Source organism: Leuresthes tenuis, unplaced genomic scaffold (assembly GCF_036924035.1).
Source record: "Leuresthes tenuis unplaced genomic scaffold, fLeuTen1.0.hap1 SCAF_5, whole genome shotgun sequence".
Classification (NCBI taxonomy): domain Eukaryota; kingdom Metazoa; phylum Chordata; class Actinopteri; order Atheriniformes; family Atherinopsidae; genus Leuresthes; species Leuresthes tenuis.
In genome coordinates, this window is record NW_027325359.1 from 404,120 (window position 1) to 430,661 (window position 26,542).

Sequence of the window (26,542 nt, forward strand, 5' to 3'; positions counted from 1 at the left end):
TCAGACTGTGGTAAAATATGATTTGATAGCTTTGAGTTAGAGCTCAGGGAAAAGCTGGGTACATCCAGCTTTAAAACATGTGGGATTTACATAGGTGAGGCACACATTTAGATGGTGTGCTGTAAATTGGGTAAGTCATACACCCTGCTTCTGTCAAGAGATGTATTGAAGCAGTTGTCACAATACATCCCACCCCGGCTCAGGTCTTTTGAGAATCTCTGTGATTTTGGGTAGTATGAACAGGGTGAGCTCTCGTAGGTGGGAGGATGAAGACCATAGTCACTGGATGTCGTCCTGTAGAAGACACTCTGGGGCTTTGGTACCGCCATTAATTCCACACCTTTAACTTTGGGGTTGATCATGCAGGAGAAAACTGGATTTCCAGGGTTGACGCAGGGATTTGTATCGTCTGCCTGCTGCGTTTGGGAGTGGGACGCCATCACAGTGCCTGTAAAACAATTAGACATGTGTTTTTAAAAGAAAAAGTTTTATATAAGTGTTCTTGTCTTACTTATGTAGGATATTAATCAAAGATGTGTACGCTCATGGAAGGATGACTGAACACAGCCCCCGGGGCCAATGAGTCAGTGGCCCCTCATTCGTTATTAGTCATTTAAACCATCACAGAGACAGAAAACAATGACAAAAAGATGCTAAATGACTCAAGACAATAGCAAAAGACTTCACAAAACACTCTAAAAGCTAAATATCTGTATTTTATTAAGTCCCAGCGTCTTGTTTCTGCGTATAAATGGGTTTTTGTAAGTCTATGCTGTCCTATAAAGTCTTGCTAACCTACCACCGATGAACGTTAGTTCGCGTTATATGTCCAGTTTTATTGTTTAGCTACTTAAAAACTGTCCGTGGGAGCCTCTTTTCAAAATATACTATCAGTTCATTTACCTTAAAATGCCAAAAAAACGAACGAAACAAGCCGCGTTGTTTTGATCTGGTTAGCCTGTCCACAGCGTCCGGTTACCATGGAAACCACGACACAGTAAGACCGATGGAATAGTTTGTGACTTTTCAACCACTTGTGACTGTATTTACCAATGGTTTGCTCCAAATAAAAGGAAACATTAAAAAGAAAAAGAAAACTTTACTTAAAGAAGAACATGTCTATATTAGTGAAATGACACACAAAGAACTATGTATAAAGTAGCTAAACAGGCGGGATATATAAGTAAAATAAGTTCAATTGCACCAAAAAGTGAATGAATAAAATGTTTTTTTTTTTGTTTTTTTTTGGCTTTTAAGGCCAAACTGTTTAATGCACTAATTCAATTAACCTCAATGCTTGTTGCTAACCAACGAAACAAGTACAATTCAACAGAGATATAAATATGCAGGAAGTAAAAGTAAAGTCACGAACTTAGAGGGAGCACATGAACAAATTTAAAGACAACATGGGCTGTTTTAACAAAGGGCAAACATAACTCAAAGACGACAAAGTAAAAATCATTAACAAAAACTGTAAAGAATCTTTCCAATAAATAAAGAGATATACATAAATTAATAAATACAAATCAAATTAAAACAACTTGGAGCACCTGTTCACAGTTTTTAAAGCTCCTGTTGTTACTTGATGTAGGCAGTATTTTGATATACATCTGTGCTTATCTTATAAAGGAAAAGAATGAGAAATTAGTATGAAACCCACAGAAATACAATCAGATACACGTTTGGTGACGTCATCACAAAGCGACACAGTCTACGCATTATTCCCGCGGCCACTTTCTCAAACGGAAGAAAGCAGTTGAAGTCAGGCTGTGTTTCACATTTATTTTGGTAAAGTTTGTTACCGGTGTCCTTTTATGTTTTGTGAGGGTAGTTAATAAATTTCTGTGGCTAGCAGAAGTTGCTAAGTACCCGTTGGTACGTTTTTTCTGCAAGGTGTTACAACCACAACAGCGCCTAAATTCGGGATCTTCCTCAAAGGAGGATGGACAGCGAAATCCAACGAGATGGAAGGGTTCTGGATCTCACTGATGATGCCTGGAGGGAAGACAGGCTACCGTATGAAGATGTTACCGTCCCTTTGGTAAATGCTGTCATCAAAATGAGCTCAAGCATCACAGGATTTAAGCTTTACAGGACTGAGTCACAGTCAATTTTATCACAGTTTTCTGTCAATCCAACACATGCTACTTCATTAAGATTCAGTAATATCACATGTAATTAGGTTGATAATTAGGTCTTCAAACAAAATGAAAATATTTTCTTTTAATTTGCTGATTTATAAGCACAGAATTTTAAGAAACAAACGTAAACAATGTAAGTCTATAGAATATTTTGATGTGAAGTGTCCAAAGCAAGTGAATTACAGTAAAGGCTTTCATACAGTGATTTGAAACAATACTGAACACATTTATTGGCGCAGTTGGTGCTATAAAAAATCTAAATTTCCATTCTTCACCGTTATTAGTTGCGTCAACAGTGAACAGCTGTTTTCTCCTGCCTAAGCAGCTTTTAGAAAGAAGAAGAAAAAACATATTTCAGCTGTTTTGGTCATTTTGTCCACTCTATTCTTTTTTCAGAGCGAGCTTCCTGAGGCGGAGCAGGACAACGGCGGTTCAACAGAATCTGTGAAAGAACAGGAGATGAAGTGGACAGACCTTGCCCTGCAGAGCCTGCATGAAAACACACCGAGTACTGGAAGCTGAAAGAGTAAACTGGACTGAAGAACAAAATACACGCGTATATGGACAGTATGGGTTCAGTATTTCATCGCCTTTTAGGATTAGTTTTGGCTGATTTGAAAGCATTTTGATGCTCTGTATTAAATGATTTGAATGTAACTATTTTCTGTCAGCACAATGTTATTTTAAACTCGCTTGTTATCCATCAATCTTAAAAGAAAAACCTTGTTCTCATTTTGTGAAACTGTGATAATAAATCGAAGCAGTGTGGCATCAGATGAATAAACATCTCAAACCCAAGTTTGAGACAAGTTAGTTGTTTTCGACACACCTATCCAGGGTTTACCCTGCATCTCAACCAATGTCAGCTGGGATAGGCTTCAGATCCCCCCCCTCCCTCATTATTTATGAAGCGTGTGTTTATTCTCAGGAAAAAAAGCTCCTAAAACTATTTCCTGTAATCCCATTTACTTTGTGGCTGCATTATATGTGATCATGATGCTGCTCATTCAGGGATGAGCAGCACTGGGGTTCTAGTGTATATTTAGAGAAGGTAACTGAAGTCTCTGAAATGTCACCATGTTTCAGGCATTCCAGTCAAGCTATTTTTATGATTTGTGACCACTAGATGTCCCGATAGGACTTAAGGAAGAGTGCCTTCTTACACTATTTATAAGCTGTACATATCTGCTGAGTAGTGAGCCACAGGACAAACCCATCCCATCTTTATCTGTATCTTTAGAATCCTGTGTATAAAACACATTAATTAACACGTTAATTTAAGCCCTGAAATATAAAAATGTTACTTTAATTCTTGTAAACACCACATTTTGTGCACTGTTATCATGTTCATAGCATCCAGATCCTGACCTGCTGTTCTGATGCTACACAACACTATATTTTAAATTAAACTCTTTTAAAAAATTATTTGGAAATGAACTTTTTCAGGAAAAATAAACGCACCATTAGTTTCCATTTTGAAAAACTGAAATATGTCAGTGTACACGTTACATGTGTGTATACACAAAAGAAGACACTAAAGACAAAGATATCTAAAGACACTTTAGATGGGACATATTGATATTTATGGAAAACAAAATGCTTGTATTCAGATGAATGTAGAAATCATCTCATAACTTCCAACACTGTGTTGCTTCAGTACCAGATAATTAATTGCATCTTAATTGCATTTTGACCTGTTTTTCAAGTTATTTACTCTGTAAAGAACATTTAACCATATTAAGATGCACTGCTCTCTGCTGAGCATACATACATGGAAGCAGATATTGCTTCTTTTCAAGAGAGTTGAGACAATTCATTCACAGAAGCCTTTTTATTTAAAACCTAACCAAGTCCAGCATGGATCTTTATCATGTGACTGTGCAGCTGCTGCTGCAGGAAATCCATCAGCCCGAGCCCCAATATCTGGAAATATTTATCTTACAGAGGTTGTATTCACACACAAGTATAATTGGCCAGTTATTGGTGACACCAGACCTATCTGAAAAGCTTCATCTGACCCAGTTATGCTATCTTAAAGTCTGGAGTAGTATGAGCAGAGTGTACAAGTACAAAATAGGAACATAGATTGTTTAGTGAAATACAGAATATGAATACATAATGTCTAAGAACAAAGCCACTTATAACAAACTGAATGTAATCAACAGATTGTTTTAGATAAAAAAAAGTTGTGTCATCTCTTTACAATGCTATGTTTGGGAAAAAAAGGACACTAATCGCTATGGTTTTGAAATCTATTGAGCTTTTTATGGTGCTCCTGAAAACCACAGCAATCCCACAGCTATTTTTGGCCTCATCCCAGGTTTACTTTTTGGATTCTCTGAACCATTTAATGGCATTGTGTTCACTAGATTATGAACTATTAAAAAGGGGCATATATTAAGAGTTTTTTATTATTAATTAATACAATGTCAATGTACTAGTTTAGAATAGAAATTTGAAATTCTATTCTAATTTGTATGTTCATTTTCTACTTTTTTTGGAAACAGGGCTGTATTCTCTAAGGAAGTTGGGCAAACCTTTTGTGGTTAGATTTAGCAAATTACACTGATATTAGTGTCACTTTGACACTTTTCTAAATAACATAATGTCTATTGAGGGTTTCAGACCTTCTCGTGTTAAAATACTAATTTCAATGCTTGTCAGTGTAATTTAATGTCACCATGAGTAATGTGATTAAAGCCCTATCAAAGCTCGTCACATTGTGGTTTACAATAAGCACACTTCCCAATGACACAGCTCATTGCGATAAGCCAATACTGGAAATTAACAGAATGGGAAAACTGTCATGTGCATCCGGACAGTGGCGGGTGCAAAAAAGGACAATGCTGCCTTCAGGTCCCATGACAAGGTGTTCCAAGAACTGCGAATGTAGATATTTAATAGTAAAAAAAAAAGAAAAAGTACTCGAATAAAGAGCGATTAATTAACCAGAATTCTATGAGCTTTTGATTGTACTTTAACCAAAAGTATGTTGTCTATTTTTGACATTTCAGGATAATTAATAGCAAATGATCTCACAAACATCTTCAAACTTTACGGTGACTTTCTCTGAGCTCTTCGGAGCTAAAGGCACATTAACACGTGACGATTAAAGTTTGACTTTAAATATATATATATATAAATAAATAGATTTGGGTGGCCCGTGCGGCATCGAGCGTGATCTCACGTGAGATTTGCGCTCAGCCCACCCGGTTATTTATGTTTCGACAGCACACGGTCCGTGAAGGCAGCACTTTACAATAGCCTGTTTGCTAAACAGCGCAGTGTGAAGAAGCTGCCGCGTGCAGAGCGGCGCGAGGCCAGCGGATGACAGTTTGTCTGTACCGTGTGCACAGACACAGGGAAGCTGTTTTAGATGCTGTTTTAAAATATCTATTTATCTCGAAATTAGTATTAAAGTTAAGATTTATATCATAAAAACTAAATAGCATGAAGATGCAGTTTACGCCATCTTGAAACTTTTAAATTAAAAATCCAGGGGTTTGTTTCCAACACCGACTAATTCATACAAAGTAGCTAATGTAATGTGGATTGAAATAAAGGACTAATGATTTTTTTTTATTAAATAGCGCAGTTTTTACTTTATGTTTGGCCGAATTGATTTGTACGCTCTTACTTTTCCAATATTATTAAAGTTGATCTGTATCGACTAACTTTTTCCCACATTCGTGCGAAATATAGTGCCCCAAAACATCTAAAAATCAAACTGGTGAATATTTATAAGCAGGACGGAGCTCTGAACTCTTGTGTATGTTCATTATTTCGATTTTATATTTGTCCAGAGAGAAAACGGACTCGGTTGTCTTACATAATGCTCAGACAAGGCGTCCCCGCATGGAAATGTGTTGTCGCTGCACAGTGGTTAATAAAATAAAATCGTGTGCACAAACCTCTTTGTAATCATCAGCCACTGGCCTGCGTGTAGCGTGACAGGCGTGTTTTGCACCCGGTTCTGTTGTACTCAGAGGGCTATAAAAGAGCCGCCCCTTCGCTATCATTCACAACACGACTTCTCTCTGAGAAAACATACGACTAACCATCCTATCTGTCTGAAGACGAACGATTCACCCGCTGAAAGATGGACCCTTGCGATTGCTCCAAGAGTAAGTGTCTTGTTCTGGTTTATTTGGTTGGGGACGTTGTTCACGGTTGTGGGAGGCTGCTTCTCCACTGTTCCTGCATGAAAGTGATGTGGCTTGTTTGTGTCTTAGCTGGAACCTGCAACTGCGGAGGATCCTGCACGTGCACCAACTGCTCATGCAAGACCTGCAAGAAGAGTAAGCTCAACTCTCCCTCAGTTACCTTCTAATTATGCTTCTAACCAAGCAAGTATAGATCTCCAGCCTGTAGACTAAGCGTTCTTGCTAATAAAATCACCGTGAATCTCTTAATAATTCAGTCTTGACGTCACGACCTTGTAATCATGTGTTGCACAGGTGGCTCTAATTGGTTTAATTAACGCTTTGCGTTAGAAATGTTAATGCTACGAGTTAAACAAACCGACTACTTCTTGAGCTTCAGTGTCCCTCTTCAGAGGATGTATATTGGGGATGCTGCACATCACTAAATGCCTCTCTGTTTGCAGGCTGCTGCCCTTGCTGCCCATCCGGCTGCAGTAAATGTGCCTCCGGCTGCGTCTGCAAAGGCAAGACCTGCGACAAGAGTTGCTGCCAGTGAGGAGCCTGCAGCCTCCACATTCCAATGGAGCCTCTAAAAAGTGAATGCTTTTGCACGTTGCACAGGGCTGGAAAATGAAATTTTGTAATTGCCCAAGGTGTTGAAATAAACATGTGATTTAATGCACGAGTTGGGTCTTGTGGTGTTTTTTGGAGTGAAGATGAAAAGCAGCGTTAATATTGGCGTGGAAAAATGATATCTGGGTAGCTCGGAACTGCTACTGCAGCGTTATTTGATCAGTGACTCTACCGCAGGAAGCAAGGACAAAGCTGAACCTCCCAAGGACTCTATTTCCCTTTATTATTTGAAAGGCCACAGTCCGGAAGAGACTTAACCTTAAAAAATAAGAAAACGGGATTAACTGTTGGACTGTCTCGGGTTTAAACAAACATATCCCCGTACTGACTCGGATATTCCAGGGGGTTAAACCTTAAAGGGAAAAGATGTTAAACGGTACTATTGTAGCATCTTTTAAAGTCAGGATACTGACTATTTTCATATTCGGCACAAAATTGATCGTGGCCCTGCGGAACTAAATAAAACGCGCGTGTTTCTGTAGGGAACAGTAGCAGCGACGCACACCGGAACTGCTGCGTTGCTTCCGGGGTTGAAATTATTAACAGAAGCAGAGGTTTGTTTGTGGCTGCGGCGCTTATGTGACACAGTTAACTTAAAACAGTTAAGTTAAAACACTTTCCAGTGTCCGGACATGCCTAAGGTCGTGTCCAGGAGTGTGGTGTGTTCGGACACCAGGGATCGGGAGGAGTACGACGACGGAGAGAAGCCTCTTCATGTCTATTACTGCCTGTGCGGTCAGATGGTTTTGGTTCTGGACTGCCAGCTGGAAAAGTTGCCCATGAGGCCCCGGGACCGAGCCAGGGTGATTGATGCGGCCAAACACGCTCACAAGTTCTGCAACGTGGAGGTCGACGAAAACACCTACATCAAGAGAGCCGATGGCATCGAAAAGCAATGCCGCAAGAAGTGCGGAAAGTGCGGCCTGCTGCTCTTCTACCAGCACCAGGAGAAGAACAATCCGGCCACCTTCATCGTGGACGGAGCCGTCGTCAAGTTCGGTCAGGGCTTTGGCAACACCAGCGTCTACAGTCAGAAGCAACCGGAGGCTCCCAAGAAGGTGCGTGTGATGATGACCAAGAGGACCAAAGACATGGGCAAGTTCAGCTCCGTCACCGTTTCCACCATCGACGAGGAGGAGGAGGAGATCGAGGCCAGGGAGGTGGCGGACTCGTACGCCCAAAATGCAAAGGTGATCGAGAAGCAGCTGGAGAGGAAGGGCATGAGCAAGAGGAGGCTGCAGGAGCTGGCGGAGCTGGAGGCCAAGAAGGCGAAGATGAAGGGCACGCTCATCGATAACCAGTTCAAATAGACTGAATGTAGTCTGAGTGGGACAGATGCAAAAAACAGGGCTAACTGTTGTTTATTTAGGTTTTAGAATGAGGCGACAGATATTTAAGCCTGTTTGTAATGTTATTTTCTATGACAAAGGCCAAATAAATGTGAGGTATTTTTCTTAAAAGCATTTGTTGCGTCATAAATGTCTGGGAGGCTGAAGTCTTCGCCTGTTTGAAGCGGTGACTGGAAGGTTTTTGATGGTCTTAACCGTAAGCTCACCCAAGTGTAGTGAGAAAAGCGGTGAGTCACTTTGTTTTACAGAAAAACTGTAAGATTAATCTTCAAATAAGCAAATAAATTATCTGCTATTTCTGGGAGACATTTTTTCAAGATCATTTCTCATCACAATTTATTCGAAGACAATCATGAAGGATCAGAATGCTGTGATTTGCAAACCATTTAAACTATACAAAGCAGCTCATTCTGGACCTGAGAAGCTGAGTGTTAGGAAGATCCATAAATGTCGCCACCTTCTTCTCATGCTTCAGATGGACTGAGATGAAGTGGAAAACCACAGAACATGTGGCCAGAAGAAGAAAACAATTCAGAATCTTTTTAGAAATCATTGAAGCTGAATCCATGCAGTTAAAGCAGCATCCGTGATGCTGTGGGGGTGCATTAGAGCACGACAACCTTGCACCATAAATACTGAATGAGGTTTTGGAGCAGCATTTCGCTGCCCAGATGATGTGTTTTTCATTTCAGGTCTTTGTTATTTCATGCAAAATGACATTTTGTAGACCTGAGATCTACTAAAACATTTGATGCTCTGTAACACAAAAATACAGCAAAAGAGAATGTAAAAAAACTTAAACTTAAAACTGTTCCAGATTTTTTAAGCAGCTTTTAAAACAAACAAAAAACACTAACAAGCCAAGTTCCAGGATTTGATGCTTTCTTTTTGTAACATTTTTCTATTAAATATTGAATTTTAAATGTTTGCTGATCAGTTTTTATGTTACATTTTTACACAGCATCTCTACTTTTTCAGAAATAGTTTGTAATTTAGTCAGAAAAATGGCGTTCACAATGTAAGAATAACCTTTTCATTTTTTTCTGTGTCATATAATGATTCATGAGATAATTGGGAAAGTAGGACAGTGTATAAACAGCAGGTCAAACCCCTCAAAGTAGGTCACAAAAAAGAGAACAATGTGCTTCATAGACTGGATCACAGCAACCACATCTGATAGAAACACAAGCCAGGATTGCAGCTTTCTGTCTGTAAAGAGCTGAACTTTGTTAGATTGTTTTACTTCGAGGTAAAAGAAAAAGGATATAAGAAATGGGAAATTTGGAAAACAAACTAACAATGCCTAAAAGCTCATTGCAAAGCAAAATGAGCCTAAAAGCTCATTGCTTTTAGGCTTTCAGTCACATGTTAAACGTGTGAGAGGTACCTCGTTACACTTGTGTATTTAGTCCCGTGTTTTCATGCTAAATTGGAATCTGTAAAGCTTGATTTTGGGGAATTAGATCACCTTTTATTGCCAGGCGTTATCTGCTCCTATTTTACAACCAAATCTCCAGTTAGAAATGTGCAAACCTTTGTTAAGTGTTTATGTTTCCATTTCCAGTTTGGTGCTATGGAAACACTCCCACTGAAACTCATCACAGGGTTAACTGGCCATAGAAAAGCCCCTGGAACCAAAAGTAGAGCAGGTTTGGTGAAGATGTCTGTGATTTGTTGTAAACAGACAAACAAGCACTGCTTCTACCTCCACTCTCTCTACCGTACAACTCAGGGAACAGTCTGACATTTTGTATTATATAACAACGTAGTTTGGGGGCTTGTGCTCCACATGACCAGGTCAGTGCAACAGACTGAAGCCTGGAAACAGGCATTCATCAATCATCTGGTCTTTGTGATTCAAACTTCTGCCAGAGGTTTCCTCACATGAAACAATGGAGAGAGAAACAAAAAAAGCTAAACATATGTGAATTATTTTCCCCATATTGATGTCTGACTGACCTTCTCTCTCTGCAAAGACAACTGACCTGATCTCGATCACACAGCGGATTGTGATATGCTGAATAGTTTATATTAAGTTGAACTGATAATGTTGAGAAGAGCCAGAGATGCATTGTTTCCACGTGTTTCCACAATATCTTTTACGTGACTTAAATAAGTTAAATTAGTTGAAGCCGTATTGGAAAAATGTAAAACTTTTAAGGCCTCCAGTCTTAAAATGTTTCATTGGTATTTCAATCTAAATCAATAAGAGTTTTAACTTACAAGACAATGCAGAGCTGTAAATCTGTAATTTCACACCCATTTTTAAAAATACAGGAAGGCAATGGTGGTTTATTCTCTCATCATAGCATATTGGGATGAGAAATCTGACACGAGATTAACAAAATTTCAATCTTTAAAGGGTACTGATTGCCTGCAGACAATTTCTATTCAGCAGAGATGCTCATTCCCTAACTAACTTTTTACTAAACTCAGTAAGTAATGAGACTACGAGGCTGTTGTCTTACATGAAGAGTTTTGGTATCTAATGTGTAAAAATTAATCACCAGTTTTATAGTGAATTTGTGTGTCAAACTCTCAAACGAGCGGAGTTTCCCTAAATTTAAATAAATTTAATGCAAGCTGATGAAGTGATAACATCACACCTACGGATACTCAGTCCTTCTACTCTTAGTCAAGTAGTAATCATTAAATGCAACATGTAAACATAAAAAGAATTAGGCTATTATATATTTTTTGACACATTTGATACACAATTTTTTTAAAAATCTTTATTAAACAATAGCATAGTATAACAATGATTTATACTGCAGCAATATAATTTTCTTTCCCTCCTGTTCAACAGGTGTCAACATATTCATTTAACGTATAGTCTAAGGAAGAAGTACTTCCGGTTCCGGTCGGGTAACAACCAATCACCATCGAGTTCAGAAATACCGGGGCAAATAATATACTTTCTATGGACTATATTTTTATTCTGAACGAAACTAGGTGGTAATAGAACACAGGCACTCACCCGAGGAGAACAATAAGGAGCATACTTTTATCTACCTTTCACAACAGGTATGACGTTTGTCCTACTCCAATAACGAGAAATAAAGCTTTTGACGTTAGCTAAAATGCAAGCATGTGAGGGACCGTTAGCATCGTAGCTTGCTAGTTAGCACTATAGCACCGCCGTTCATTCATTTGTATTGGTGGGTAACTTGTAGCATGCTAAAAGAACTAGGCCGGGAGGGTAGCACCGAGAAAATAGTCCAAACATGTGTTTATAATGGTTTCTGTGATTGTAAGTTACTGAATTAACTTCTCAAATGGTATTTTCTCGTTGTCGCTAACAAGTGTCTTACTTGTTAGCTTTATACTAAAGCTAAGCTAACAGCAGCACTCCATGCGCGGGCTGTAACTGTTTGTTGATATGTCACCTGTCATGGGATACCTGTGTGTCATTTAGACATCTGAATACATATTTATTTGGGTGTATGTACCAGAAAATGACTGTTTTTGAACATTTACGCTAGCTGTGATATAGTGACACTTATAGTGAAAGGAATAGCCTAAAACAGATGTTTTCAGACAGCAAGCCTTCTCATCAGGCTTCCAATTAGATCTGTTTAGTCCAATATTTATCTGATCATGATTATGTGGTTCAATGTTTATTTCTATATCCAATCTCCAACAGATTCAAATGGTATGTCCTGAGGTTTTCATCCATTTGGAAAACAGCTACTTTTCCGATTGACTGATTTTTATTAGCTCCTCAATTGCATCACAAACATTTGGTTTATACTTTTGTAGAAGTATAAATTATATTTTATTAAACAATGTTTATTATCTCAGAGGACTAAAAAGACATGCTAAGGCCAAAAAAAACCCTGAAAGTTTCTGAAAGTGATGTCCTTAAGAAAGAGGAAAAAATCCAGCTGTGACCTGACAGGACCTGAGAGATGCATCTGGACCTTCAGCTGATCCATCTACTGTTGGCCCAAGCCTCATCAGAAATGGTCTCCATGGAAGGGTGGCTGTCAAGAAGCCGTTCTTAAGGAAGGGAAACAGGGAGAAAAGGCTGAGCTGTGCCAAATGACACAAGAAGTGGACTGAAAATCAGTGGCAACAGGTCTTATGGAGGGATGAATCCTCCCCAGAGCCCGGACCTCAACATTATTGAAGCAGTGTGGGATCATCTGACAGAGAACGGAACAAAAGGCAGCCCACATCCAAAGAAGAGCTTTGGGATGTCCTTCAAGAAGCCTGGAGAACTATTCCTGAAGACTCCTTAAAGAAATGACAGAAAGCTTGTCTCAGAGGGTTCAGGCTGTGTTGGAGAATAAAGGAGCTCAGACCAGAGATTCACTTTAAAGCTGCTGAGAACTGATAAAAAACTTTGTTTCTGCCTCAGATTCTGGGTTTATGTTTCATGATTTTTAATGTTTGGCTCAGTTCAGGTGTCAGCAGAACCAGGCACAAGTGCTGGATGACTGTTTTGACTCATTTTATTCATCCTTTGATAGTACTTTTAAAGAAGAGCTTTGGGATGCTCGTTAGAACTGTACAAACTCTGTTTTTGCGTCTTATACCTTAATTTAGTTTAATGTCTGCACATCTCAAAAAATCAATGGACTAATTTCCCATTTTCCTGGAAATAAACTCTCATAGTAATTGCTTAACTTAACTAAATCCAGTTTGTCATGAAACCGAGCCGAAGCAGCAGAAACTATCACAGTGAACTGCTGACATCTCGCAGATCTAATTGCACCAGAGTTCCATCTGTCGTGTTCTTCTGTCTCCACGCAGCGGTATGGATGCAGAAGGTTTCGGGGAGCTTCTGCAGCAGGCCGAACAGCTGGCTGCTGAGACAGAAGCTGTGTCTGAGCTGCCGCACGTTGAAAGGAACCTCCAGGAGATCCAGCAGGCCGGGGAGAGGCTTCGATCCCGCACCTTGACCCGCACCTCCCAAGATGCAGCAGACGTAAAAGCGTAAGGACTTAACTTGTGTGTTCTAGATCTCCTGCATTTCCTCAGATTATGGCACTTTATGCTTAATAAACATTATTTTTGACATAAATAAGTAGTCTTAACTTGGCCCCATGATTAAATGTTATTTGCTTAATTGTGAAAATATCAGCACCTGCGGTTTTTGCTTAAGAAATAAGCCGAGATTCATTCATCTAGTTTCTGTTATTTTTTCCTAAATGCTTAAAAAGGTTTTTCAGATTATTATTATACTATAAAAATGGCCAATACTCTTGTGCCTCCTAGTGGTAATGAAGCGGAATCCCTGCTTTCTGTCACTTATGATCTCAGGTTCTTAAACAACCTTTCTGCTTCTCTGTCAGATCTATCCTCCTCGGCTCCAGAGGTTTAGACATCTTCCACATTTCTCAGAGACTGGAAAGTCTTAGTGCTGCCACCACCTTTGAGCCCCTGGAGCCGGTCAAAGACACTGACATTCAGGTATGAATTAAATAATAAGGACTGTGGCAGCTGCTAGCAAGCTGCTAATGCAAGGTTATGACACATACTGTGCCTCAGCTCTCAGTATGTACACATTCAGTAGGATTATATAGCTTTCAGACTCCTCTTCATATATATATTTACACAGAAATCCACAAAGAAGGAGCTAAAACTGGCCTTTGGAGTGTTTTCTGAATGTATTAGAAAATAAGTGTCTTATGCATCCTCTCAACATGAGTGAGATCCACTGATCTTCTGTGAGTTACTGTGTGTGTAGAGTGGTTATTTTAGGCCTGTTACAGTTATATAATGACTGTATAATAGCAATTGTTCAATATGATTGGGATCATTTTGCTAAATTGTTGTTATTCACTTGTATTTTCCACTGTTTGACAGCTGAGTCATTGATAGAGTTGATGCTCTTGAGATGGTGTCTTCTCTTCTTTTCTTTATTTGTTGTTTACAAAGCAAAAAAAAAAGGCATAAATGTTAGTTATGCTGCAGTATTTAAAGCGTTTTACATCTTAGAAGTGTGAGTTTAACCGCTTCCTCCCGGTCAAAGCGGGGGGAAAAAGCATGTTAATCTGTACTCTCTGTTTAGAAACCATGCCCTGGAACTCTTTAATTCATTCACTTGGATATCTGTGATATTTTCTGTCCGTGCCTGCAGACATATAAACTGTGAAATGGATTTGGAGTCTATCAGAGGATAAGAAAGTATGCTGGTATGTGGCGAGCTTCAGTGCTACAGAAGAGATGTTGTTTAATGCCCTCAGGCAAAGATTATCTCTGACCAGCCTATTTTTCCAGTTGGATACTGTTTAATATCCGTTTAAATGGCCACGAGCCTCAGCTGAAGATGTGCAAGAACCTGCTTTTAGGAGGTTTTGGGTCACACTAAGTAATTAAAAAAACAAGAAGAATGTTAATGTTCAGTATTTATTCCAATTTTAAATGTCAGTCTTCTGTTTTTCAGCCTGTTTTGCTTTGTCATTGTGGAGTATTGATTGTTGAGAAAGATAGATGATAACATCTGTACGTCGCCTCCCGACGGGCAGAGCCCGACACGGACAAACATTTCCTACAAGGTGTGCTCTTTTAAGAGCTGGAGGTGATTAGAACATGTTACTGGTGGTTTGTAGGAGAAAGAGTGGCTATCAAACAGGTAATAGGTGAGAAAGCACAGCATTGTGTTGGTTGTTCTCATGGAAAATAGATGCAGCTTTACTGTCTTAAACTGTCTTTGGTTTGCTTGTCTTTTAGGATACAAAGTTCTGAGCTTAACATTTATGTTTCTGCATTTAGCTTTTATCCAAAGCGACTTACAGGTAGGCAGATAGGGTCTTGCCTAAGGACCCCTACTGGAGGTATTTGTACCTTTCATGCAGGGGATTTTAACCCAGGTCACCCACATGAAAGGTGGCAATCGTACCACTACTATCCAGTACATGTGTATATATAATCTATCTATTTATCTATCTATCTATCTATCTATCTATCTATCTATCTATATTTAGTCCAGCTGCATACATTCCAAAAGAGTGGCTATCAAACAGCTCTAATAGGTGAGAAAGCATAGCATTGTGTTGGTTGTTCTCATGGAAAATAGATGCAGCTTTACTGTCTTAAACTGTCTTTGGTTTGCTTGTCTTTTAGGGTACAAAGTTCTGAGCTTAACATATACATGTATATATAATCTATCTATATATATATATATATACATATATATATTTAGTCCAGCTGCATAGGTTCCAGTCTGTGACTCTTAAAATATTGTAAAAGTACAATATTAAATCAGCTCAGTTGGTTACTGAATTAGCTTTACTTTCTTAAACTGTCTTTGGTTTGCTTGTCTTTTAGGATACAAAGTTATGAGCTTAACATTTATGTTTATGTTTCTGCATTTAGCTTTTATCCAAAGCGACTTAAAGGTAGGCAGATAGGGCCTTGCCTAAGGACCCCTACTGGAGGTATTTGTACCTTTCATGCAGGGGATTTTAACCCAGGTCACCCACATGAAAGGTGGCAATCATACAACTACTATCCAGTACATGTGTATATATAATCTATCTATCTATATATATATATATATTTAGTCCAGCTGCAAACGTTCCAGTCAGCTGTGAGTCTTAAAATATTGTAAACGTACAATATTAAATCAGCTCAGTTGGTTACTGAATTACAAATGGTTCATAACACTCGGCTCCCGGCTCTCTTCATCCCCCTTTTATGTCCTGCTTAACCCCCTTTTTGCATCTGTCATTCATCTTTCTGCATCTCCTCACTGCTCTATCCTGTTTATCCATTGCTGTGCCACTAGTTTAACACCATATCCTCTACAGTCCTGTTTTTCTCCTTCTTTTGCTGCTACTTCTCCGTCTAATGGACAGTCCTTTTATTCTTCTCGGTCAGCCGGATGTGAGCCGGTCTGGGTGGGTTTGACAGACTGACTGGAAGAGCACTTAGCTTCTCTCAGAGTTGGTGAACACGCACTCCCTCTGCCTCTCAGCCCTGGTTCGTTTCCCCTTATTGGTCTATAAGAAGACAGAGAGCTCTGCAGAGTTGCATTTCAGAAGAAATTTGATAGAATAATCCCACTGGTATTTCAGAGCTCCAGCTCCATTTAAACAGCCAGCTCTGTTGTGCACACCCTGTGTTCAACAGCGCTGTTTATGAGTAATTCTTATAGAAGAATTAACTGCACAGTCGTCTTTATTGTTGTTTTTCTTGCACATACAGCTAATAAAATAAGCTGAATCCATTGCATGCTTTAATTCAGGCTTTGGTTGCTCTTTAGAATATTTGTATTTAGCCTAAGTGAGAATGTTCCAGTGACTGTGGAGGTAAATGTAAATGTCATTATGAAAATCTATAAGTCAAAACAAATAAAAAAGTGATGCTTTTCTCATTACTGTCAGTATATTAAAACTCGCTGGCCAGGCAGTGGTGATTAGTCACTTAATAGGCTTTCTAAAACTGTGTTGGGAATAATATTTTAATGAAGATCATGAGATCATTTGCACACTGTTGGCTGTAATTCCTAATTGTGAGTCGAATCTAACTGTTTGTGTTTGGCTCAATGACAAGGAGCCAAAAAATAAATCAGAGTCAAGATGCTCATTCAGCCAGAATTAACAAAACAAGTCCCCCCCCCCCCCCCCAGATCTCTATTAAATGTCCTGCTGGGAAAGTCTGAGTCACTTAACAAAATCAGCTACGCCGTGGAAAGAAAAGAGGACATTTTGTGCTGAAATTAAGACAGTAGCTGCATTAAAGTGATGCTTCATGTAAAAACAAGACGTGTTACAGAAATATTAACCTGCCTCCAAAATGGCTCCTGTTAGATAACGCTGTGATGGTGGAATGTTAGAGATAAAAGGTGAAGTGCTGAATCATACTGATGGATGCCATCAGGAGAGCAACCAGGCGAATAAACGACTTATCAGGGAGAAATGTTCTTCTTTGTTTATTAAAGATGTGAAAATGCAGATCTGGTGTTAGAAATTACATTCAGCAAGACTGTAAAGAAGACGATCTCTAAAGAAGTAGAACTGTAGAAGAAGACGATCTCTAAAGAAGTAGAACTGTAGAAGAAGAAAAAGACTGTAAAGAAGACGATCTCTAAAGAAGTAGAACTGTAGAAGAAGACGATCTCTAAAGAAGTAGAACTGTAGAAGAAGAAGACGATCTCTAAAGAAGTAGAACTGTAGAAGAAGAAGAAGACTGTAAAGAAGACTATCTCTAAAGAAGTAGAACTGTAGAAGAAGAAAAAGACTGTAAAGAAGACGATCTCTAAAGAAGTAGAACTGTAGAAGAAGACTATATAGAAGACGATTTCTAAAGAAGTAGAACTGTAGAAGAAGAAAAAGACTGTAAAGAAGACGATCCCTAAAGAAGTAGAACTGTAGAAGAAGAAAAAGACTGTAAAGAAGACGATCTCTAAAGAAGTAGAACTGTAGAAGAAGAAAAAGACTGTAAAGAAGACAATCTCTAAAGAAGTAGAACTGTAGAAGAAGAAGACTGTAAAGAAGACGATCTCTAAAGAAGTAGAACTGTAGAAGAAGAAGACGATCTCTAAAGAAGTAGAACTGTAGAAGAAGAAGAAGACTGTAAAGAAGACTATCTCTAAAGAAGTAGAACTGTAGAAGAAGAAGAAGACTGTAAAGAAGACTATCTCTAAAGAAGTAGAACTGTAGAAGAAGAAAAAGACTGTAAAGAAGACGATCTCTAAAGAAGTAGAACTGTAGAAGAAGACTGTATAGAAGACGATTTCTAAAGAAGTAGAACTGTAGAAGAAGAAGAAGACTGTAAAGAATGAATGAGGATGCACTTCTCCTTCATTTCTATCAGGACACATTCACTCCTCTCACAAATCGTCTCCTTTGCTCCACACTGAACTCAGTTTAACCAAACTCTCCATCTTCCAAACACTTAGTCCATGTCCGGCTGTGGAAGCAGCAAGAAGAAAAGAATCCCAGGCCTTCCTGTTTGCAACAACTTACTCTTACCTCCTCATTTTATTTTATTTGGGATGAATAAAGTTCTATTCTATTCTGTGAGGCTTCCCCAGATGCTCTTATGGCAGCTGGGAAGTAAAAAAATCCCTGGAGTCGGTCCAAAGTTGAGCCCGGGGCAACTGATGTGCCTGTTAGACTAAATGGCTTAAAGGAGGCGCCCTGGAGGCATTTTCCTGGAGCCCAAACCATCACAACTGGCTTCTGTCAGTGATGAGGAGCAGCAGGACGTCTCTGAACTCCTCTTGAACTTAAAAATTCAGAACCCAGTCCTGCTGCGCGGAAAATGATTTTCAGCCACTTGATTTTTGGGGATTTTGATCTTTTGCTCATCACCCCGAGTTCATTAGTTATTGGAGAAGGTTTCTTAAGAGCTGTGTCTGATGGCTCGGCTCCTTTTTTACCCCAAGACCCGTTTTCCTTTACTCCTGAGCAAAGGAACATTTGCTTGAGCTCCTCTATCTGAGGTAAACTCTTGCAATCTTTTTTGCAACGGTGGCCTCAGATTTAAAGATGCTGATTTGCTGTCTGGCAGCACCGCTCCCTGCTGTGAACCCCTGAAACCAGAGCTTCTGTTGCCGAACCAGAAGGGCAACATCATCTGCAAAAAGGCGAGACCTCCCTGTATCTGAGCCAGATGCCTGCCTCTCTGGCTGCTCTTTGGAGTCCTGTGACTTCAGGAGAAGGGAACGCACTGCAGGTCAGGCAGAGCGTGCAAACGCAGCTTAACGGTACACCGAAGCGGCCGCAGCTCTGATTTAACATTGACTCGGAGAGTTAATGAGTCTCTTTTGGAAATATTGTGTTTTTTGTGCTTTTAACTTAGTGTGAAACACCTGAAAAGAAGTGAAGCTGCAAATGTTTGATGGGGAGATTGAAACCTCAGCACAGATTTATTTTCTCTATTTATACTTATGTTGCATGAAGAATTATTTAAGATAAGCTATTTTGCATCATCTTATTCTAACATTTTTAGATTTTTTCCCTTGAATCCTCTATTATTAACTCATATTTAACCCTTATTGTCCACGTTTAAATTTTTGCGTCATCTTATTCTAACATTTTTAGATTTTTTCCCTTGAATCCGCTATTATTAACTCATATTTATTAACCCTTATTTTGCACGTTTAAATTTTTGCGTCATCTTATTCTAACATTTTTTTATTTTTTACCTTGAATCCACTATTATTAACTCATATTTAACCCTTATTGTCCACGTTTAAGTTTTTGCGTCATCTTATTCTAACATTTTTAGATTTTTTTCCCTTGAATCCACTATTATTAACTCATATTTAACCCTTATTGTCCACGTTTAAATTTTTTATCATCTTATTCTAACATTTTTAGATTTTTTCCCTTGAATCCGCTATTATTAACTAATATTTAACCCTTATTGTCCACGTTTAAATTTTTGCGTCATCTTATTCTAACATTTTTAGATTTTTTCCCTTGAATCTACTATTATTAACTCATATTTAACCCTTATTGTCCACGTTTAAATTTTTGCATCATCTTATCCTAACATTTTTAGATTTTTTTTTTCCCTTGAATCCACTATTATTAACTCATATTTATTAACCCTTATTGTGCACGTTTAAATTTGGCATATCCCACATTCTGGGGTGATAAAAACTGTCAACCATGATTTAATAAGGTAAATATTAGAGTGCATGGGACACAGAGCCTCTATTCTCTGTGCATCTGTCATATCTGGATGAAAACTGATCCGCTTAATAAGGCTTTGGGACCAGCACTGATGCAGCTTATCAGATTGGCGTGCACCCTCCTCACGTGCACAGTGTCTTAGCTCTGCCTCAGTCTGCAGTGACTGGTTTAATTTTGGTGTAACTCCTGGATGCCTTTGGGTTTGAGGTTGATAAACGGGGCAAAATAAATGCAAACGTGCAGCTTTAATTTATGAATGAGTGAGCTGATGCATGCCTCCACACAAGCACATGCCTTCAGTGGGTGAATGATGCCTGTATGTATGGTTGAGTGCCATTTAGAGAGGATTATTATAGGGCTGCTTATTTAAATCTGAAGATATCGGGCTGATAATATCGTGTGAGGTTCAATTAGTCTGTTGGTGTAATGAGGAGTGAATATGCAAGATTTTTTGAGGGTTTGTACAGTGAACATTTCAGATAATGTTGCTGGAGATAATTTCCCAGCCACAGGAACAGCACACAATTATATTCTACTGATTAGGAAGTTATAATCCGGCACATTTTACAGGGTTGTTTGTTGGTTAGAAGGAAGAAAAACATGTTAAATATGTTAATACCAAAACACGGCATTTCATAAAGCTCTTTTATTAAGGAAGATTAGACTAAAAAAAGAATAAAAGGGCAGAAAAAGGGCTAGTTGCACACATCCTAACCACATTTTTGCTGGGAGCTGAGTTTGCATTTACATTTCCTGATCTTTCCATTTGTACTTTATGTCTTTCTGTGTTATCTGTTGTTGTGGCACATGTGCAGAGAGATGAATGCATGAATCAGACATATGAGAGCGTGAAAAAGGGGATTTTATGAGATGAACAGAGAAATGAAGCCGTAGAGAAGCAGCACCGGTGGAAAAATGGCGACCGACTGTGTTTTTTTTCCACCTTCATGTCCTCATCTCACTCTTCATCTCGCTCTACCCGTCATTGTTTCTCCCCTTTTCCTAACCTCTCTTTCAACTCCTTTCTCTTTAACATTATGCTGCCTCTCCTGCCTCTGCAATTCTCTGCCCTCGTCCCATTCTTCTGCCTCTTGCTCGCACACATATCTCTCAGCAGTAATGGCTTGCATTTGGCGGATGCAGTTGGCTGAGCCCAGAGCATCTGCTGAGATAAATGAACGCTCCTGACATAGCTTCACAGGGTAAGCGTGTGTGTTGTGGTGTGTTTGCATGTCTGTGGCGGTTGCTATTGATCGCAGCCTGTGCTTATGAGTGCGTGGCGTGCATTTGTGCACGTGGCTGCCAGCGTCCTCGTCTCAGTTGGCCTGAACACGAAAACTGCAGCTATATGACGCCGTTTTGAGTGTGTCTTCATATAGGAATGCCCTCCACCCTCCAACCTCCCCTATGTGCCTCCCAAAGCCTTCATTAACTAAACATGACCCTTAAGAGCATGATTAGCCTCATTTCAAGACAGGATGTCGGAAGCCATCATCCGAGGGGGGAAAAATCCATTACTATAATTGCATTGAGCTGAGGGAGGGAGGAGAAAAGGATGGAAGAAACGAAGGATACATGGATGGATAAAAAAGGAAGAAAATGATTGGGACTGAGGGAGGGGGGAGGCAGAGGGAGTCAGAAGGACTGGAGTGAAGGAAGGAGAGTAAGGGAGAGAGAGGGAGGATGATGGCTGAGAACAGGGGGGGTGACGACTGGTGGTATGAACGGATATTCTATATGAATCTATACTTCTTCTCATGGATCCCCCCCGTGTCTGAGCTCTCAGTTGGTACAGCCCTCCCACAATAAAACCACCTCCAGTTAGTCTTGATGTGGCACTTTCACTCGGTTTTCCAGCTCGAACACAAGCGCCTCCGGCCTGCCGTCGCATGAAGGGAGGCTGCAACCCGGCCGCCATGCCGGCTCCACGGGGAACACGCCCCGGCATGGCGGCCTCTGCCACGGGGACGCAGTCGGACGGAGGGCGCCGCAGGTCTCCCAGACTGTCAAAGCCCAGGTTTTTTTGTTTTTTAAACCTCACATCTGTCTGCCACGCAGGCATGAAGGCTCCCTGCTTGAGTGAGTATCACTCACATGTCCGTCACTCTCTCTCCTCACCTGTCTGTCTCACTTCAGCTTATCGTACGATGCAACACTGGACATGAGTCATTTATGCCGGTTAGACATTGCTCTGATGATCCCGAATGAATTTATGTGAAGATTTGATATGTGGGGAGTGTTTTCTGGAAGCTACGCAGGAAGTGAAAGATGGAAGGGTGGGGTTTCTCTTACACATATGCACTCAGTTTATGCCAGAAACCTCCTACTTTTGCATTGACAATGACCTGCAAAGCTAGCAGGACTCCTTCCCTTTACCTTTTTCACTACTTTGTGGCTTTATCCTGACGCAACTTCAAGATTCCAGGCTCCGAATGATGCTCCAAATACCTGAAAATGTAATAAAATTGCTTGGATTCGGGCGAGTATATTGACGAAGGGTAATGGAAAGAATGCAAACACAGAAAAGGGGTGTATTTATACATTTTCACACGCACATCAAAAAGAAATATTCATTTTAAGGATCAATTTTATGGGATTCTCCTGAAAAACTTTAATTATGTGTCATTTTTCGTGATACCGAACCTTTTTTTGTATTTATTTATATATATATCAGCTGTATTTTCATTCGTTTCCATCTTTCTCTCCAGTTTAACGTCTGCTAATCGCTGTCATCAGTAATTATTTGCATTTCCTAAAATATCCAACATAAATTCATGTGGTTGTTCTTATTTCTGGAGAAGCTTCTGGGCTGTCTGGCCGGCAGGCTGGAGGTTTTCACAGTGGGTTGCAGATCTCTCAGGATACACAATACAGGGGTGGGGCAACTAAAATGTACATCTAGACCAATTTCCCAGCGCTGGATTGATCTCTGAGGGTGATGACCAAGCAGCCCGATCGGAAATATTTGGTATGAATGCTGTAATGTGGCTGTTGACGCCTTTATTTTTACCTTTTTGGGAGGAATTGAAACGCTGGCAGTGTTTAGTCTGTGGGAATTGCTGGTGTCTCTTGACAAATATAGCAAGTCTGTCAGCTGTTTAATGCTAGCAAAAAAAAACAGTCTGGAACCGGTATCTTGGCAACAAAAATGTAGTTCTTGCTTGAGAAGAAAGAATTAATAAAACTGTCTTCTTTGAGGTAGAAAATGTCCGTAAAGTTCTGGTAATCCTAAGGTGCCAGAAAGACATTTTAATTTAAATTGAGAAGTATTTGCGGAGTTTTGGCCACGGCTATCAGCCAAGTTGTCTGTAAAATCTGTGTATCGGCAGAAATTCAGCTGCCACTGGGCAACAAAATGACAAAAATGCTGAGGCAACTTCTCAGAGGTCTAGTGCCTCCACTGGTTTATCTGGCTTTGAAAAGAGCAGCTCCTCCCCACCTCCTGGCTTTTTCTGGAAAAGATGTCAGTCTCATCTCCCTTTCTCCAATTTACTGGAACGGTGAGAGCTTTGCCATGACTAATACAGCCTCCTGATAGTAAGATTAACCCCTTCTCTTCTCCTCTCTTCTCATATTTCCAGTGAGCGTTGACCTGAGCTCCTCTTTGGTTTGAGTGGTTAAATATAGACCTAATCTCTGTGTGGTGAAGAATAAAAGGGACAGAGCAGGTGGAGGAGAGCTAAGGGTAAAGGGGCTGGTTTTATTGTATTATTTTTCATTATATACCAATAAAACAATGCTTTCACTTTATTCCACAATGTAAGGATGCCTGACTGGTCTCGTCTTTCTTTGTTTTACGAAAAGAGCGCCGCGTTATCTGCACGGTTTCCAGCTCGCAGGGTGGTGTCCTCTATGGCCAAACGAGTGCAGCACAAAACCAAATTCACCACCAGCCAGTCTTCATTTTTTATTCTTTACATGAACTCAAACAACTGGAGCAATTGTGCTGCAGCAGAAGACATTTCTGTCCTATTTTCTGGAGCGTGGGCCAAGGATTGTGTGTCAAACCCAGCCGGTTGTACTTTGACTTCCTCTCCTTTCGGACGGCTTCTCCTGGAGTCCTTTAGTGATCCCCTTTAGTGATTTCAGAGAGGAATTTGAGTGCAATAAAGACACAGAAGTCATAGACACTCCACCATATTTGCTTTATGCATCCAGTCTCTGTTCACCAGCCTGCTCCTGTAGTGGTGTGAGCTGGACTGAACACAACAGAAGGCTTTCCCATGAAAATACCAGCTGACTTTAGCATTCAAACACACAATCGATCATTTATTCTCGTCATTTTCAGGCTAAATGTCTAAATTCCACGTTGACTAAGCGAGATCATGTTGTTCTTTCTGAAGAATAAGTGTGAGCTTTTCACATGTTTTCTAATGCCGTAATTAACCTCTTTTCCACGATGTTATTCATTCTCAGCGGGAACCCTTTGTGGCCCCAGTTTGCTCTCATTTAGTCAGTTCAGAGAGACGAGTGAAAGAGGATGAAAGGAACTCTGTGACGGACAGGTGAAGTCTGAGGGCTCGGGAAGAAAAGACGAGGTAGAAATCAGGCTGAAGCAGGCGCTACAACATGGATGCACAAAGGAAATAAAAGGAGGAGAGTGCACCCACACCCCTGCAGGGCAGTGCAGTCTCAGGCTGGCTGTGGTGAAAGCTACGCCTCTAACCAGCAGCACAAGCTGCCAGAACTGTCCTCAGTAGATTAATATGCCATCAACTGACAGGGGGACAACCTTTCTCCAACTTAAGAGGCTAAACTGTAGCTGCTGTATGATACCGAGTGGCAGGACTCGGCAGTTTGGGGCTGGGGTGTTGACCTCAAAGCTCTCTGATATTCTACTGCAGCTAAAACAGTGCATCTTACACAGTTAAGTCTTCTTTCTGCAGAAAGAAAATGGATATTCTGCCTTTTTTTTCAATATTCCCAGAGGAGGACATGCAATTTTGGCTGGTTTTCCTCCCCATAAACACATTTTAATAGCATTAGATTGATTTTTATTGAGTGTTAAAAAGAGATGGCTGCTCAGATGCTTTCTGAACATATTCTAATGCTCTGTAAAGTTTGACTTTTGCCACGTTCTCACCTGTAAACTGTGTGTTTTTTCCTACTCTCACATCCTGTGAAAGTAGTCTTTTAAGATGATCTTTCTCATGGAACAGGGTGCGTATTTTTACAGCAGCAGCAGCAGCAGCCATCTTGAGTTTAAACCAAAATGGAGGCCATGTCGGCTGCTGTTTCTTTGCAGAATTGCCTGCAAAGAGCATGCACACCTCTGCATGCACGCTGCATCCATATAAGAAAGCAACTGTACTAAATATGACTGACGAGGGCTGAATAAATAAGAGGGAAAATTGAGAGGCAGCGACTGTCTCCAGAGGGACAAATGATGTTGCACCAAACTGGTGGAGATAATATCTCTGATTTCCATCTCTGTCTTTTCTCCTTCCTTGTTTGTCTGCCTCTGCCTCGTTCTCAGGGCTTCTTGAAGAACGAGAGGGACAACGCCCTCCTGTCAGCCATCGAGGAGTCTCGCCGCAGGGTCAGTATCTGCCCGGTCTGATTACCGCTCGGCTCAAAAAAGAGCAACTTAATTTGATTCCTGCTGTGTCGGAAACCAGTTCAGGGGTGCCTCTGGAGTGAGGAAGGCCTGCAAACCCGTTCTGTTCAGCCGAAAATGGATAAGTTACAGAACCAAGGGCAGGATGCAGTTATTACTCGCGTTTCCTTGTTCAGTTTTACAAATTCGTGCCTTTTGAACACTTGACCGTGTGTGAAGATCAGCACTTCACTTCACTTTTTAGGAGTTCACGCTCGCTGTGATCTGAAAGTCCTTCTGGTGCGAGCCTTTTGGGAACGGTTTTGAAGCGGCCTCCCTGATGTGCGGAGTTAATAGGCCCTGAGTTTAATTAGCTGCCAGTCCCATTATCTCCCCTTCTGAGAGGCAGAAAAGACGCCTGTGCAAGGGTGGAAAAACAAAAGCGTTGGGGATTAAAAAGAAAGCAGATGTTCTCACAGATTTCTATCCGACTGCTTTAGCTTAACAGGAAATGTTCGTCATAATTGAGCCGCCTTCCTCTCGCTGTTTTCGTTTTTATAAAAACTGTCGATGATCTCTGCTCCTTAAAAGAAACATAATCTTGTTTTCTTGCTTAACCCTAATTCATCTGTGGGAATTTTCCTTTTTGCACCGTGATTTTAAAGCTCAGAAAAGTTTAAAAAGCTTTTATTTTTAAGTCTTCAGTCTAGATTCGTGTCTCCCAGAGCTGGAGATTCAATTATCTCGCGTTCCCATTATCTCACTTTATTCTCTGTGGAAGGTTAAAATAGACTTGGCCGTGTCCTGGTGGAGTACAGCAATCTTCACGGGGGTCTGCTGCTAAATCCGGTGTGTGTCTAAGGCGGTTTAGTGCTTTTACCTTGACTTTGGCTCATGTAGGTTAAACGATAACAGGTTAATACAACTGGCCTATAAATGAGACTTTTTTACACATAAATGGCTTCCCTCTTTGCCGTTCCAGTAACTGAAGGAGGTCATATGGAGAAATAGCTTATTTTCTGTTAATAAAATGCTAAAATGCTTTAATAAAACACTGGAATCCAAAGCTTATGGACTCAACATGTGATGGAAGAGTTATTAACCAATTAAACAGCTATTATTCTAACGATTTGGGCCATTCAACATG

The 26,542-nt window shown here is 40.2% G+C and overlaps 4 protein-coding genes across 5 annotated transcripts in view; all 4 read left to right on the top strand.

Moving 5' to 3' along the window:
* Positions 1-1,717: 1,717 nt before the first annotated feature.
* anapc13 (anaphase promoting complex subunit 13) lies at positions 1,718-2,925 on the top strand. The gene is made up of 2 exons (XM_072385157.1): positions 1,718-2,041; positions 2,538-2,925. Exons 1-2 carry the CDS (start codon positions 1,943-1,945, stop codon positions 2,661-2,663), a joined length of 225 nt encoding a protein of 74 aa, XP_072241258.1. The 5' UTR covers positions 1,718-1,942; the 3' UTR covers positions 2,664-2,925.
* Positions 2,926-6,137: 3,212 nt separating this feature from the next.
* mt2 (metallothionein 2) lies at positions 6,138-6,965 on the top strand. Its single transcript, XM_072385159.1, has 3 exons — positions 6,138-6,265; positions 6,374-6,439; positions 6,748-6,965. The coding sequence occupies exons 1-3, from the start codon at positions 6,241-6,243 to the stop codon at positions 6,837-6,839; spliced, it is 183 nt and encodes a 60-aa protein (XP_072241260.1). The 5' UTR covers positions 6,138-6,240; the 3' UTR covers positions 6,840-6,965.
* Positions 6,966-7,440: 475 nt separating this feature from the next.
* steep1 (STING1 ER exit protein 1) lies at positions 7,441-8,374 on the top strand. Its single transcript, XM_072385160.1, has one exon. The coding sequence runs from the start codon at positions 7,549-7,551 to the stop codon at positions 8,224-8,226; it is 678 nt and encodes a 225-aa protein (XP_072241261.1). The 5' UTR covers positions 7,441-7,548; the 3' UTR covers positions 8,227-8,374.
* A 2,767-nt stretch (positions 8,375-11,141) lies between these two features.
* Positions 11,142-26,542, top strand: part of nup93 (nucleoporin 93) — a 38,530-nt gene continuing 23,129 nt past the window's right edge. Inside the window, exons 1-4 of one of the 2 annotated variants that reach the window (XM_072385377.1) lie at positions 11,142-11,289; positions 13,021-13,203; positions 13,563-13,680; positions 25,336-25,398. In XM_072385377.1, coding sequence (XP_072241478.1) covers positions 13,025-13,203; positions 13,563-13,680; positions 25,336-25,398 — 360 coding nt within the window. In that variant the 5' untranslated portion in view covers positions 11,142-11,289; positions 13,021-13,024. Of the gene's footprint in view, positions 11,290-13,020; positions 13,204-13,562; positions 13,681-21,718; positions 21,939-25,335; positions 25,399-26,542 lie in introns of those variants that run through there. The other variant, XM_072385378.1, reaches the window with a different exon arrangement.

What these genes read in the sequence shown, in the direction of transcription:
- mt2 (XM_072385159.1), top strand. Translation starts at nt 6,241, where the DNA reads ATGGACCCTTGCGATTGCTCCAAGA. An exon ending in CCCTTGCGATTGCTCCAAGA is followed by an intron (nt 6,266 to 6,373) that starts GTAAGTGTCTTG and finishes TTTGTGTCTTAG; the next exon opens with CTGGAACCTGCAACTGCGGA. An exon ending in ATGCAAGACCTGCAAGAAGA is followed by an intron (nt 6,440 to 6,747) that starts GTAAGCTCAACT and finishes CTCTGTTTGCAG; the next exon opens with GCTGCTGCCCTTGCTGCCCA.
- steep1 (XM_072385160.1), top strand. Translation starts at nt 7,549, where the DNA reads ATGCCTAAGGTCGTGTCCAGGAGTGTGGTGTGTTCGGACACCAGGGAT.
- anapc13 (XM_072385157.1), top strand. Translation starts at nt 1,943, where the DNA reads ATGGACAGCGAAATCCAACGAGATGGAAGGGTTCTGGATCTCACTGAT. An exon ending in AAGATGTTACCGTCCCTTTG is followed by an intron (nt 2,042 to 2,537) that starts GTAAATGCTGTC and finishes TTCTTTTTTCAG; the next exon opens with AGCGAGCTTCCTGAGGCGGA.